Source organism: Copadichromis virginalis, unplaced genomic scaffold (genome assembly GCF_057382275.1).
Source record: "Copadichromis virginalis isolate Kocher_CV1m ecotype Utaka unplaced genomic scaffold, C_Virginalis_male_GT1.1 unmapped_scaffold_1, whole genome shotgun sequence".
Lineage (NCBI taxonomy): Eukaryota > Metazoa > Chordata > Actinopteri > Cichliformes > Cichlidae > Copadichromis > Copadichromis virginalis.
In genome coordinates, this window is record NW_028188589.1 from 8,620,999 (window position 1) to 8,637,515 (window position 16,517).

General features: G+C 41.5%; 1 protein-coding gene across 1 annotated transcript in view; it reads left to right on the top strand.

Moving 5' to 3' along the window:
• Positions 1-11,321: 11,321 nt before the first annotated feature.
• LOC146679757 (protein NLRC3-like) overlaps positions 11,322-16,517 on the top strand; it is a 35,957-nt gene continuing 30,761 nt past the window's right edge. The window contains exons 1-5 of the mRNA XM_085450169.1: positions 11,322-11,607; positions 11,759-13,556; positions 14,985-15,158; positions 15,372-15,545; positions 15,725-15,898. Coding sequence (XP_085306295.1) covers positions 11,322-11,607; positions 11,759-13,556; positions 14,985-15,158; positions 15,372-15,545; positions 15,725-15,898 — 2,606 coding nt within the window. The remainder of the gene's footprint in view (positions 11,608-11,758; positions 13,557-14,984; positions 15,159-15,371; positions 15,546-15,724; positions 15,899-16,517) is intronic.

Sequence of the window (16,517 nt, forward strand, 5' to 3'; positions counted from 1 at the left end):
TGTGCGTTTGTACATGGGCTAATTTAACGTTTTTTTCTCAAACGAGGCATTTCTCTAGCACGTGCCTCTCTCTCACATTTCTCTGCTTGTGTGTGTTTTTGTTTCACCTTCTTGTTGTGATGCTCCAGGCGCCTTCCCAACCTCCACAAGTCTGTTGGCCGCAATTTTATGTGTAAAACTTCTCTTAATTTCTCCTTTAATTCTCTGCTAGCTGCTGTCTTTTCCACAGCTGCTGATTCTTGCTGATTTTGTGTCCATTACTATAATTTTGCTTCGGCCGCCGTGCTTGTGGGGGCAGTTGGTCCAGCCCCATAGCCACCTGTATCAACACACTGAGAGATTTATTTAATATCATTTTCATTACTGTTAAATAGACTAGCAGGCAAGACGCCCACCTTTGCACTGCAGACTACATGCCAGTCTCCCAACACACTCCTCTCTGAGTTTCAGCTTTAAACTCCAACATCATTCACACCCCAGTCATTCAACACCTTATTTGTAGTATCATAATCAGCAAAATCAGCGTTTTACTTACAGGCATGTATCATTGTTTGCAAATCAAAATTATAAAACTCAAAAACACGCTAAACAGGAAGCAAAGTCCTCTGTGCGCGTCACAGCTCATTTGCATGTTCACACACCGTCTAAAAATAGCTCGCAGCGCTGCAGTGCGCTGTCGTCACACACAGGGTCACACAAAGCTCAGACAAAACTCTTCTATTTTATATTACAAAGACGTCTTATATTTACAATTACTGACAGGCCTGACAGATTCAGCACCTAACAAATTTCGACAAATTTAAGTTAACGGGTCCAACCGAAGAAAGCTTCACTTTTTTGTAATCAATTAACCAGTATCTGTTTCCTCCAGAACAGCCTATGGCCTGATTTCTAAAGAACCTAAACAATTTCGACAAATTTATCATAATGGGTCCAACCGAAGAAAGCTTCACTTTTTTGTAATCAATTAAACAGTATCTGTTACTTCTGGGAACAGTTTCTGACCTAACTTCTAAATCCCTAACTCAATTTAACTTTGTCCAAACAAGCACATGACACCGTTTTAAACGATGAGGAGTCTCGGTAACTCCTAGCTTATTTCGGGATGCCCTGTACCCCACAGTTAAACCAAAACTGAACTACCCCTGTTCGCCGACAGGTCAAGACCGCGCGTCCACGGCCAGGAGGGAGCGTAACCTCCGGGCTATGTGCTTCTTAGCATCTTCCAGTGCCGTCCTATAATAATTTTAACCTAACCGATTTTGAAAAATTTTACCATAACGGGTCCCACCGAAGAAAGATAACTTTTTTACGACCAATTAAACAGTCTCTGTTACTTCTGGGAACAGTTTCTGTCCTAATTTGTAAAACTATTAAACAGTATCTGTTACTTCTGGAACAGTTTCTGTCCTAATTTCCCTACCAAACTACCTGAGCCTTCAGCTCAATATCCAGGGACTCAAACCCAACATTATTACTTTCATATTTCTTCAACTTCATTAAACATTCTTAAGCAACTTTAACTGCATAACACACGGTGATTCTCATCAAAATCAAAACAGACACTCTACCAGTAATTTCAGTGAGTAGACTTTAATTTAGTCATATCCAATTTGGCACATTTTGGAAATCATTCAACAGGTAGTGCCTTACCTTTAGATAAGCCGGCTTTTGTCCACTCACATCAGACCACTGGCTCGTGCCTGTCCGTTCGACAACCTCGGACCGTCCAAACTTTTAAATTCCACCCCAATACCACAGGACGAGCCCCCAAGCTGTTAAGGTTCAAAATATTGGGGATGGAGACAAGAGAAAAAACCACAATAACAACACTGGTCCGGCCGGGTTGAGTCAAACGATGATTTAATGATCACACACGTGGGAGATGAACACTGATGCAGACAGCCTCAAAATCTCAAAATGGTGGAGCATTGCTCAAACTTTTATAACCTCTGGTGCCTCCACCTTATCATAAAAAGCCTAAACATTCACATGCTCTCTCTCACACAGCGCCTAAGCTACGACCTTGGCTCCCTGTTTATCTGCTCCTGCTGAAATGGGGCAGAAAACTCCAGCACACTCTGTTCTCTTCTACTCAGACAAATTAGACAATAACCTTCTGCGAACAGTATTTCTTATAACTCAGCAATATAATGCATCATAAAACAATATCATTCATTCACAACAAGTCAGCAATTTAATGTAATGCAAATCAGTTTAACTAATGCAATAGTTATCAGCTTCTTCTAATTCAGGAGAATAATGCAAACTAAAACTACATAATAATTCACAATCTTTAATTAGGGGTATAACATGGCATAAAATAATATCATAATTTTACAAGACATTTAACAACATTGCTGTTCTACTGTTGACACATGTAGTCTGTGGAGTATTACGAGTACTCACAACTGCATGTCGGTCTGGCTCAACAGGGGGCTGCACCAGATGCAGTACACCATCACCATCAACTGGAAGTATATGGGGTTCATACAGGTCACTCATGACTTATGTGGGCGCAAATGGCAATTACCAGACATACCAATCACCATACACCTCATTGTCAGTATGCTCTCAGAGACAACCGACACTGAGGGAAGGCAAAATCAGTAGGTGTTAGGGTGGAAACGCTTTTATGAGCTTTATGTTGCATTAAGGTATATGTTCATATGTTACTCTTATTGGGAAAAGTACGAAATGTACTACTCGCTCTGTCTCTGGGAACAGGGAGCTCACCCTGTGAGAGGTTAACACACACACACACATGTATGCAAAATTAAAGGACACTGCTATGCTCTTAATAGGCCCTAAAAAAATGCACCCTCTAAAGGCCCTAGTGGACCAAAACGTCCACCCCCCAAATAGTGCAATAAAAAGATTATATATTCATATTTTATTCCACTTTAAATTGGTCAGTCTTTTAAAACTACTTCTCCCTGAAATATTCATATAAAGTTTTAATTATATTTTCGTTGTTTTAACCCTTTAAATCCCAGTTTTATTACATGAGCGCACTGTTTTTTTTGCCCCAAAAAACAAAAAACTTGAATATTTTCCAAAAAAAACATTTGAGGTAATATTCAATTGTTATTATAATTAGGCCTTTAGATGGTCCAAAGATTGGCACCAACATTAATTTCGATCTACTTTTATTTTTTTTGCAGGAGCACATTAAAAAAAATGCATCCACCTTTAAGCCTATGTCCATTCCCCAAAAAGTGCAATAAAAATATTAAATATTAATTTATTTTTTTCACTTTAAATTGGTCAGTCTTTTAAAAATACTTCTCCCTGAAATATTCATATAAAGTTTTAATTATATTTTCGTTGTTTTAACCCTTTAAATCCCAGTTGTATTACATGAGCGCACTGTTTTTTTAGCCCCAAAAAACAAAAAAACTAAATATTTTCCAAAAAAAACATTTGAAGTAATATTTGATTGTTATTATAATTAGGCCTTTAGATGGTCCAAAGATTGGCACCAAAATTAATTTCGATCCACTTTTAATTTTTTTTGCAGGAGCAGAAAATGGTCTCCAGGCGGCCAATGCTGCTCCTCTAGGCCGAAAGAAGTGCCTCTTCCCGGGGTAAGTCGCGACGATCACCGGGGCATGTTGCGTGGGACTCCTTTCTCCAGCACACACGTGCGATACCATGTGACAACAAATGAATTTTGAAATAAAATTATACCAAACTTTTTTTTGGAGAATTTGGCTATATTCAGTTCAACACAGTGCAAATGGCTTGGAATTGAAAAATGCAAAAGCCACAAAAGGTCCCCAGGGCCTTTCAGGTGTGTGAGAGGTTAACACACACACACACATGTATGCAAAATTAAAGGACACTGCTATGCTCTTAATAAAGACGTACCACTGCAGCTCGGTGTGTGTGAGTCTCTCCCTGGGCCCTCACCCATGCAGCACGTTAACAGTTTCCAAGTGTCTCAGTGTTGTTTATTCACCTGACTGTTTGATAACTGTCATTCTCTGACAGTAGGACAATAACTTCACTACGACATAGTTCATTTTGGTCAAGGTGACTGTGCAGAATGGATGTATGCACGCCATGTATTGTTTTGGATTTACCCCTTATGTAGGCACTTGTGTCTTGTGGGGTTATTGACTCAGAGGATGTCCCCGCAGAGATGCCTTCAGCCACAGGGCGCCCACTGTTTTGGCTGAGGGCCAACTGCTCAGCCTCTGTGAGTGGTGGTGGTGGAGGACCCCCACCTGTTTTTCGGGCCTCCGCTTTTTTTCTGTTGGCTATAACGGGCCACATTTGGGCATACAGAGTAAGCAAATATGTACTTGTGATGTGCTCAGATAATTTCAATATGTGCTTACAGGAGGTATATTACTGTAGCCTCTAACTGCAATTGATTTACATGGGACAAACAGACCAAGCACTATGGCTCATAATACAATTACACCTTACCTGTTTGGACTATATTTTTATATTTCATTTTTACTTGCTGCCAGGCACGTTTGGGGCCTGTTGGGTTGCACCTGCGCTCACATCACATCACAACATAAAATGTATGACATAGGCAATGAAATGACATATACTGAGATGACGTGTTAAATGGGTGGTGATCCCTAGATCAATGTTTAGATTAACACTCACGCATTGACTCTGTCGGTTATGTTTTGCCATGCATGCTCCCTTTCCTTTGCAGCTGCGGCTGTGTTACTTTTTTTCTGCATGATGTGCATGCTGTCGGCATATGCTGCCATCAGAATTTCCGCCTCAAGCGCTGTGAAATACATTGACCGCGCCTTCTTTCCCTCCGTCTCCATGGTGACTCGCTTAATCTGTGCTCCACTAATCAGGGCTTTATGTATCCTCGTGCGCGCGCTTGACTTGGGGTTGTAGCAACTCCGCGTTGATTGAACTACTTGTTATCAGCCTTTCTGAAACCGAATATTCCGAGTTGGACAGTTCGGGGTTACTCAACCCTGAGTATCGTTTTTCACTCTGAGTTTTCTAAACCGGCTTCCTGAAATAGGGCCCAGCACCGTGATTTGATTTTGATTTTATTGATTAGCATTCAAATATCTCAGTGAAAACAGAACAAAAATCTACCATAAAGCAAGAAAGCATGATACAAGGCTAATCAAAAGGTATTGGCTGAAGCATTTGCTTATTACGCCAACCCTTTTCACAAAATATCTTGTTTTTTGGTTTTGTTTTTTTTTTTTGCTCTTTTCATTCTTGATTTATATATTTTTCTAATACTCTATTTTTAAACATGTTTTTAAACAAGGAAAATGAACCACACCTTTTTAAATCACTGTCAGACCTCGTGTAACCACACCAGCCCAGGACCTCCACATCCAGCAGGTTCACCTCCAAGATCGTCTGAGACCAGCCACCCAGACAGCTGCTGGAACAATTGGTTTGCACAACCAAACAATTTCTGCACAAACTGTCAGAAACCGTCTCAGGGACGCTCAACTGCATGCCCGTCGTCCTCATCGGGGTCTTGACCTGACTCCAGCTCGTCGCCGTAACAGACTTGTGTGGGCAAATGCTCACATTCGATGGCGTCTGGCACGTTGGAGAGGTGTGCGCTTCACGGATGAATCATGGTTCACATTGTTCAGGGCAGATGGCAGCTGAGAATGTCCCAGTTCTTGCATGGCCAGCATACTCACCGGACATGTCACCCATTGAGCATGTTTGGGATGTGCTTGACCGGCGTATACGACAGCGTGTACCAGTTCCCACCAATATCCAACAACCTCGCACAGCCATTGAAGTGGAGTGGACCAACATTCCACAGGCCACAATTGACAATCTGATAGACTCCATGCGACGATGTGTTGCACTGCATGAGGCAAATGGTGGTCACACCAGATACTGACCGGTTCTGGGTCCCCAGACCCCCAATAGCGCAAAAAACTGCACATTCCAGGGTGGCCTTTTGTTGTGGGCAGTCTGAGGTACACCTGTGCACTACTCATGATGTCAGATCAGCATCCTGATGTGGCACACCTGTGAGGTGGGATGGATTATCTCAATATGGCAGATGTGCCCACTACCACACATTTGGACTGATTTGTGACCACTGTTTGGGAGGGATGGTTATATTGTGTATCTGGAATGAATTTTAGGTCTCTACTTCCATCCTATGGGGAATGGGAGCAGTAACAAAGGTGTTGCGTTTATATTTTTGTTGAGTGTATATGGAAGCAACAGAATACAATAAAGTGTGTATAATGATTTTTTGTTCAGGACATGCTTTGTTTTATAGAGAATAGCAATGTTTTTGACATTTTTGTTTTCACAATGATAAAGTGAGCTGCTGCTGCTGAACTTGAACAGGTAACAAAGTGATGAGCAGTCAGGCTGCAGGTTTCTACCTGTTCATGTTTCTACAGTAGAATCACTTTGAAGTGTCTTTGTGCTGTTTCATCTTTGATTTGTGTTCATAAACACTCAGAGAAACATCACGTGACCTCATCAAGATCTGTGTTGGTGTGTGGGGCTGTACCTCAGCTTTATGTTGTTACATGCTCATTTGTTCATTTTAACATCAAAGTAATGTTATGAGGAGTAATGAAGTAACGTACTCCATTACTTTTAATCAAAGTGTTCTGTGTAATATGTGTAATAATGACTGTTTTGAGTAATGACCAACACTGATCACAACAAAGAGGAAATGCCTCCAACATGCACAAACATTTGAGCCACAACATGCAGTTAATGTGCACAAATGTCTTTGATATGCTGCTCAGTGATGGTGGTGACTGTCAGAGCAGAGCTACTGAGAATCAATAAGTAATATCAATGATGGGATCAGAATCACTAAATTCTTCTCATCCCTGTCAGTATCATACATGTGCTGTATAATGTGATAAATGTAGAGGTGCTGGCTGTTCTCTCACTCTGCTGTTTAGCTGTAAAGGACGCCTCCCTGCCTTTGTCTCATTCATGACCTTTAATAGTCTCTTCTAACATGCAGAGATCTGTATGATCTGTTTCATAGAGTCTAACCAGCCTGTACAGGTAACAACAACAGTCACTGCATCACTGACACACAAACGTCATCTCTGTCAATAACAACATTCATACATGGAATAAAAACACATCAGTGGATCATTGCTGGAGCTGATGTTTGTGCTCCTGGTGCAAAGGCTCTCAGTTTCCTCCTTGAAATAACATCAGTGGTGGGTCAGCGACATGCTTTCTTTCCCTCTCAGGTTTAAATATCTGGGACTCTCCACCGTTTGGTTTTACAGCTGAAGAAGCTTCTCAGATGAAACGTCTTCCAGAAACTTAAAGACGTCTCTTTTCTCTCCAAGCTCCTTAGATCACTGAACCTACAGACATATTGACCTGGTTTCTAGGTTACATGACAGGTCATAGGTCAGCGACTGTAACTCAGTTACTCCTGTTAATGTGAACTCACTGAGTGTTTGTGGTTTACCTCTCAGACTGACTGAAGATGATGATGGAGGAAGAGGAGGACAGAGCAGAGTCTGCAGGGTCCAGCTGTCCGTCTGTGAGGAGCGACCGGTCCAAAGATCTAAATCCAGACTTCAGTGGTGAACCTGGAGCAATGAGGTCAGAGAGCTGAACTCACTGAGTAACAGAAATAATTTTGCACTGACATTATAATCAGTGTTCAACGCACATATTAAACAAATATGTAATACTGCTTTCTTCCATTTGCGCAACATCTCTAAAATTAGAAATATCCTGTCTCAGAGTGACGCTGAAAAACTAGTTCATGCATTTATTACTTCCAGGCTGGACTACTGTAATTCATTATTATCAGGATGTCCAAAAAACTCACTGAAAAGCCTTCAGCTAATCCAAAATGCTGCAGCAAGAGTCCTGACAGGGACTAGAAAGAGAGAGCATATTTCTCCTGGTTTGGCTTCCCTTCATTGGCTTCCTGTTAAATCCAGAATTGAATTCAAAATCCTGCTCCTCACATACAAGGTCTTAAATAATCAGGCCCCATCTTATCTTAATGACCTTGTAGTACCATATCACCCTATTAGAGCGCTCCGCTCTCGCTCTGCAGGCCTACTTGTTGTTCCTAGAGTATTTAAAAGTAGAATGGGAGGGAGAGCCTTCAGTTTTCAGGCCCCTTTTCTGTGGAACCAGCTTCCAGTTTGGATTCGGGAGACAGACACTATCTCTACTTTTAAGATTAGGCTTAAAACTTTCCTTTTTTCTAAAGCTTATAGTTAGGGCAGGACCAGGTGACCCTGAATCCTCCCTTTGTTATGCTGCAATAGATGTAGGCTGCCGGGGGATTCCCATGATGCATTGAGTTTTTCCTTTCCAGTCACCTTTCTCACTCACTATGTATTAATAGACCTCTCTGCATTGAATCATATCTGTTATTAACCTCTGTCTCTCTTCCACAGCATGTCTTTATCCTGTCTTCCTTCTCTCACCCCAACCGGTCGCAGCAGATGGCCGCCCCTCCCTGAGCCTGGTTCTGCCGGAGGTTTCTTCCTGTTAAAAGGGAGTTTTTCCTTCCCACTGTCGCCAAAGTGCTTGCTCATAGGGGGTCATATGATTGTTGGGTTTTTCTCTGTATCTATGAAGCGCCTTGAGGCGACTTTTGTTGTGATTTGGCGCTATATAAATAAAATTGAATTGAATTGAATTGAATTGAAGTGTTGACTCTGGTTGATTGTCTGACTGTGTTTGTGAGCTGAGAGGAAATGAAAATGAGTTTGTAACAAAAATCAGTTTTGTCCAGTTTTCCTGTAAAAAGCTGAACTCTAATCTAAGAGGATGTTACTGACAGGAAACAGCTGCATTATCTGCAGTCTGTGTGATCACAGCTGCTTCAATCATGTTTGTGTCTGCAGAGGTCAGAGGTCACAGTCTGCAGGGTCCAGCTGTCCGTCTGTGAGGAGTGACCGGTCCAAAGTTCGACCTCCAGGCTTCAGTGGTGAACCTGGAGCAACGAGGTCAGAGAGCTGTGATGACTCCTTTACATGTTTGTGTTTCCTGGATAAATATGACCTGAAACATCCTCAGATTGTTACAAAGATTCATTAAAAAGAAAACAATGAAAGAGAAAAGATCCAAATGTTCGACTTGGTCATTTGCTGTTTGAGGACAGTGATGCTCATATCTGTGGGGAAAGTGTGACCTGAGTGGGTTCATGTTTGTCTTTAAAGAACAGAGCTTCTCTGATTCTCTTTGTGTCTGATCTGTTAAACAGTCTGAGAGGTCACACAGAGACCCAGCAGCTAAAGCCTGGATCATACTGGCTGCTGTTACTCCATCAGGACAACACTGAACCACAGTGGTGTGGATGTAGTGGATAAATCCCACCATACTGATGCTCAGAGTTAACCACAGGGAACAAAACCAGATGTTACCTTCAGATTGTGACCTTTGGAGTGGACGATGCAGATTTCAATAGAGAATAAATGTTGTTGTTTTTCAGCTGTGAAGAAAGAATCTAATTTTCTGAACTGAAGAATTTATGATGCTGGAAACAACATGGAGACTATAACACAACATTTCCACTGTGTTCATAGAATGAATGTAAAACTGTCAGACATTCATTAAATATGCAAAATGTCTACAGAAGCATCAGAGGGTCAGACGTGAAGCACTCAGTGATTTTGATCAAATGACTCATCAGTTATTGATCTGTACTACACTGATCTACCACGTTAGTAAAGCTGGTGTTCTGGTGGTGGAGGGAGACTCGGATCATGTTCTGGTTTTGGAGCAGTGATCTGCTGATGGTTCAGTTTGATGAGCTTCTTCAAAATCATCCCTGACATCACCACTGAAAGGACGTACATGAAAACAGACTGAAAATTACTGATATGTTCACAATCTGAGAGTTTAAAACTTGACAGACTTGATTCAGATGAAGTTATTTGAGCAGAAACTCCTGGATCTTTATCCTGTGTTGATCTAATCCTTCATGGTTCCTCCACAGAGTGGACCAGCAGAGCTCAGAGGTTCCCAGTGGTCAGTCTGCCCAGCAGCATCAAACACAGCTGGACTCCATATTTATGGTCTGTACATGTACAACAACTACTTTATTATTAATAATAATGCATTTATTTATAGGTCCCTTTCAGAACACCAAGGACTCTGTGGACTAAATGACCAAAAGAAAACAAACTTTGAAATCAGACGGTGCAAATGTGATCACAGGGAAACGTTTTAAACATCGAGGCTTTAAACAAAAACCAAAGTGAAACAGTTTGTAGTCGAGATCAGTGGGAATGAAGCTGAATAACTGTTTCTTCAACATCTTTGAGCAATAAATGACAAACATGATGGAAGTTAGAGCACTTAAAAAAGAAAAACTAGCTGAAAGTCTGGCTTCTGTTATGAAAAGTACAGAGAAAATATGGGTCGCTCAACACTGCACAATATAGGAGTTTAAATAAATCTGAAGAATAACTCAAAATCCTACAATCTTACTGAGAAAATCATCGACAGCTAACTATCTTTGTGCCCCCTTTTCCCTGTTCATGCCCTATCGGCCCCCCTGGCTAAACTTTGCTAGATCCGCCCCTGCACAGTTACCAGCCGTCAGCTACGTAGAAAAAGATCCTGGTGTAGAAAGTAATATTAAATAAATTCTAACAACAGCTTATCAAGCTTAAACGTGCTGCTGTTGTTCAGCCTCTGGTTTCCTTATTCTGGTGCAAAGTGGGCCAAAAACAAACAAGAGAGACGGACTCGCGACAGAAAAGCCGATCAGCTGATCATTAAGCAGTTTCATGATTGAAGTAGCAGCAGGAGAGAGAGAGAGAGAGGCAGTCACTTCATATATCGGTTGTTAAGCTTAATGTGGGAATGCTTTACAAACATTCAGAGATGAACTTACACACTTGCTTTACTTCTCTCTGGGAAAACTTCCTCGGAGATGAAATGCCGAAGCTACAAATACACACAGCCGCTCCATCACGTGAGCACACTGCTCCGACGTGCTACGGTTATGAGCCGAGTTACGCCGTGTCGCAAGTTCTGTGAGGTGCTTTTTTGATATTTAATGGATCGGATTACATTTTTTATTCCTCTCCGATATCCGATCCAGTAATTTAGGTCAGTATCGGACCGATACCGATACGTAATATCGTAATATCTACCTTTAAGACCAGTTGTCTGTATGAGTCACCTGAAACATCTCCAAGTTTCTGGCTTCGATTCTCAACCTGTTGGTAGTTCAGCTCTGAACACCAGTGAAATGTTTCTCCCACTTAAATCACTGCATTCATATGAACAGAATCAACGTTTTGGGATCATGGAGTTGTGGACAAAGTCTCAGTTAATAAGATAAAGTCAAACCTATAATTGGTAAAGAGTTCGTGGATGATATGCCCCTTGATCGTTCGGAAGTGGATGTTGTGTGGACTAAAGTTCAGAGTGGTGGGTCATTCATAAATATTCTGTTCCAGCTGCTGGAGGACAACATCATCACTTTTGTGAAGAACGAGCTGAAGAAGATCCAGAAGGCTCTGAATCCAAATAAGCCCCAGTGCTTGGAGTTTCAGAGGGAGGATGATGAGCAGAGGAGAAACAGCAGAGAGGCATTTGTGAAGATCACAGTGGACTTCCTGAGGAGAATGAAGCAGGAGGAGCTGGCTGACCGTCTGCAGAGACGTAAGAGGATTTATCTAAAGATTTAAGCTGCTGGATAAATGAGACACTTGTGACACCAGTGTGTTCAGTCATTTCTCAGTGGGTCAGAAATTGTCATCAGCATTTTGCATAATGTGATTGTTAAAGTTGTATTTTTATTATTATTATTCAGAACTTCCAGCTACAGTTTGTCATCGTAACCTTAAATCTGCTCTGAAGAAGAAGTTCCAGTGTGTGTTTGAGGGCATCGCTAAAGCAGGAAGCCCAACCCTCCTGAATCAGATCTACACAGAGCTCTACATCACAGAGGGAGGGACTGCAGAGGTCAATGATGAACATGAGGTCAGACAGATTGAAACAGCATCCAGGAAACCAGACAGACCAGAAACAACAATCAGACAAGAAGACATCTTTAAAGCCTCACCTGGAAGAGACGAACCAATCAGAACAGTGCTGACAAAGGGAGTGGCTGGCATTGGGAAAACAGTCTTAACACAGAAATACAGCCTGGACTGGGCTGAAGACAAAGCCAACCAGGACATCCAGTTCATATTTCCATTCACTTTCAGAGAGCTGAATGTGCTGAAAGAGGAAAAGTTCAGCTTGGTGGGACTTGTTCATCACTTCTTTACTGAAACCAAAGAAGCAGGAATCTGCAGCTTTGAAGACTTCCAGGTTGTGTTCATCTTTGATGGTCTGGATGAGTGTCGACTTCCTCTGGACTTCCACAAAACTACAATCCTAACTGACCCTAGAAAGTCCACCTCAGTGGATGTGCTGCTGATAAACCTCATCAGGGGGAAACTGCTTCCCTCTGCTCGCCTCTGGATAACCACACGACCTGCAGCAGCCAATCAGATCCCTCCTGACTGTGTTGGCATGGTGACAGAGGTCAGAGGGTTCACTGACCCACAGAAGGAGGAGTACTTCAGGAAGAGAATCAGAGATGAGGAGCAGGCCAGCAGCATCATCTCCCACATCAAGACATCACGAAGCCTCCACATCATGTGCCACATCCCAGTCTTCTGCTGGATCACTGCTACAGTTCTGGAGGATGTGCTGGAAACCAGAGAGGGAGGACAGCTACCCAAGACCCTGACTGCGATGTACATCCACTTCCTGGTGGTTCAGGCCAAAGTGAAGAAGGTCAAGTATGATGGAGGAGCTGAGACAGATCCACACTGGAGTCCAGAGAGCAGGAAGATGATGGAGTCTCTGGGAAAACTGGCTTTTGATCAGCTGCAGAAAGGAAACCTGATCTTCTATGAATCAGACCTGACAGAGTGTGGCATCGATATCAGAGAAGCCTCAGTGTACTCAGGAGTATTCACACAGATCTTTAAAGAGGAGAGAGGACTGTACCAGGACAAGGTGTTCTGCTTCATCCATCTGAGTGTTCAGGAGTTTCTGGCTGCTCTTCATGTCCATCTGACCTTCATCAACTCTGGACTCAATCTGCTGGAAGAACAACAAACAACCTCCCAGAAGTCTGAAACAGGAGAATCTGCAGAGAAACCCTTCTACCAGAGTGCTGTGAACAAGGCCTTACAGAGTCCAAATGGACACCTGGACTTGTTCCTCCGCTTCCTCCTGGGTCTTTCACTGCAGACCAATCAGACTCTCCTACGAGCCCTGATGACACAGACAGGAAGTAGCTCACAGACCAATCAGGAAACACTCCAGTACATCAAGAAGAAGCTCAGTGAGAATCTGTCTGCAGAGAAAAGCATCAATCTGATCCACTGTCTGAATGAACTGAATGATCGTTCTCTAGTGGAGGAGATCCAACAATACAGGACTTCAGGAAGTGTCTCCACAGGTAAACTGTCTCCTGCTCAGTGCTCAGCTCTGACCTTCATCTTACTGTCATCAGAAGAAGATCTGGATGAGTTTGACTTCAAGAAATACTCTACTTCAGAGGAGGCTCTTCTGAGAATGCTGCCAGTGGTCAAAGCCTCCAACAAAGCTCTGTAAGTAAACATGTTGTCATCGCTTCATTGTTAAAATCATGGGAAATAAATCAGAAATGCTTAGTTCAAAGAGCACTGTAACATTTTTTTTTTAAAATAGTAAATTAAATGATCATCTGTCACTCAGTAAATATATGGTAATTTAAATGTTTCACTCCAGCATTTCTAAAACACACTTTGTTCTGTAACTCTTATCAAAGGACAATCCAGACCCAGCCTATAAGAACATGAGCTCTGATGCTTCAGCCCCTCTGACAGGTTTATTATCCTCAGCTTGTTCACTTGTCTCCAACTCCAGGAGTTTGGTTGTTTTATTCTAAAGCACAAACTTCACCTGCCAGACTTCACCTACATCTTTTTCTGATGTTCATAATTTAAGTTCAAGTTTGTATCTCACTTTCAGTGCACACCCTCCCTTTTTAAATATAAATCTCTGCTGTGCTGTCATGTTTTCATCCCGTATGGAGGGAGAAACTCGGTCTTTATTACTGAAATTGCCTCTAAGGTCGTGTTTCTTGTCAGTAACCATATGTGTAACTGTAAGGCTTCCATAACCAGTGTTCCCACAGAATTACTCTCTGGGTCCTCTACAGTTTCCTCCCACTGTCCACAGACATGCAGTTAGATTACCTGGTGATCTAAACTTCATGCAGGTGTGAGTGAGAGTGGTTGTCTGTCCCTCTGTGGGCTTAGTGGAAGAGACTGGATCGATCTCTGCTTTGTCTTTGATATATCCTGACAGCAAACATTCTCCATGAAGTCTGCATTTTCAATTTAATTCAATTTTATTTATATAGCTCCAAATCACAACAAAAGTCGCCTCAAGGCACCTCATAGATACAGAGAAAAACCCAACAATCATATGACCCCCTATGAGAAAGCATTTTGGCGACAGTGGGAAGGAAAAACTCCCTTTTAACAGGAAGAAACCTCCAGCAGAACCAGGCTCAGGGAGGGGCGGGGCCATCTGATGCGACTGGTTGGGTTGAGAGAAGGAAGACAGGATTTCAGCTCATTTCCTTTATACACACCTTTAACAGGAAGAGTTTTATACAGCTAGTGTTTAAAATCCAGTGTTCTTCACAATACACAGGTAATGAGCATGATTATTGAATTAGTAAAATTTTCTAAAATAATTGTTTTAGTTAATATTGTATGATAGTGTACACAGAATTATTAGCTCAGTAGGCAGAGTGGTCGCCCCATGATCATAAGGTCAGGGGTCGAATCCACCGAATAGTTACCTTGTGGTACCCCTGAGCAAGGTACCATCAAGGTACCAATCGTGTGCACTGGACTGGTAGCACTCATAGTCTCAAAGGTTTAAAATAAAAAAAATTTAAAAAAGGTTCAACATATAAACAAATTTAATTTGATCACATATATTCTTTGTTTTTTTTGTTTTTGTTTTTTCCCTTTCTCTCACAGACTGAGCAGCTGTAACGTCTCAGAGGAAGGCTGTGAAAATTTGTTGTCAGTGGTCAGCTCCCAGTCCTGTAGTCTGAGAGAGCTGGACCTGAGTACCAACAGCCTGAAGGCTTCAGCAGTAAAGCTTCTGTCTGCTGCAGTGGAGAGTCCACATGCCAAACTGAATGTTCTGAGGTCAGATCAATTTGTATTCTGTTTAGTTCTGTTTGTTTGTGTGTTTGATGTTTGTTTTTGTTTATATCTTTATCCAGTTATCCTTGTTTCATAGCATTTTTATTCATTTCAAAGTTAAAGTGAAGTTTTACTAACCTGCTCACCACAAGACAATAAGCTATTGCACTCTGATTACACTTTAACAACAATCTGTATTCATGTTTTTATCTTCAGACTTAACATCTGTGAACTCTCAGAGGAAAACTGTGAAGCTCTGTCCTCAGTTCTCAGCTCGCAGTCCTCTAGTCTGACAGAGCTGGACCTGAGTATCAGAAAGCTGCAGGATTCAGGAGTGAAGCTTCTGTCTGCTGGACTACAACGTTTAAACTGTAAACTGAATACTCTGAGGTCAGATCAGAAAACATTTAGTTTTTAGAATTATTAATTAAAGTTCATCCATATGATGTTGTATCTTAGTATGTTTGTTTCCTTTAAAAATAGAAAGTCAAGATTTAATTTAATGTTGTGAAATGTATTAACAAACTCTACATGAGTATTTGTTGTATAGACTGTCTTTTATTTTTCAGACTGAGTGGCTGTAACCTGTCAGAGAGAAGCTGTGAAGCTCTGTCCTCAGTCCTCAGCTCCCAGTCCTCCAGTCTGAGAGAGCTGGACCTGAGTAACTCTGACCTGCAGGATTCAGGAGTGAAGCTTCTGTCCGCTGGACTAAAGAGTTCACAGTGTGCAGTGGAAACTCTCAGGTCAGGATTCAAACTTTTCCACAGATGATCATTTGAAATGTGACTTATATTATTGTATAAACAGGTAACTTTTATACAGCTGTCAAGTGAACTTTTATTTACATTTGAGTGGATAATTGGACTCTGAATTACTAAAAGTTGTTATAGTCATGTCTTTGTTTATTTAAAAAAATACTTCATGTACTGCCTAATTTAAAGATTTAGGCTCCTTTGGGCCCATAATATATATATTTGATTTCTTTTTGAATGAAATTAGGAGGACATTGTCGACTACTGATTGGTTCGCTGTTTGTTTTTTATTCACAGTACTTACTTAATTTTAAAGGCTGATTTCTCAAAATGAGATGTTTATCTTTTCTTCTACAACACTTGGAGCCACCAAATCTTCTTGCTTCATTTATTCATTACAGTTTAATTTAAAGAATATTAGACTCGTAACATAATAAATACATTTATTTCACTTCTTCTTGAGAGAAAGAAAGGGATGACTGGGTGAGCTCCAGTGGTTCATCCCAGCAGAGAGAGCGGCACACTGGGCTGAAAATGATCACAGTAGTAATAGCCATAGTTTGATAAAACAGGCAGTCTTACCCTGTAGTTAATACAGGGTTCTGGTGCC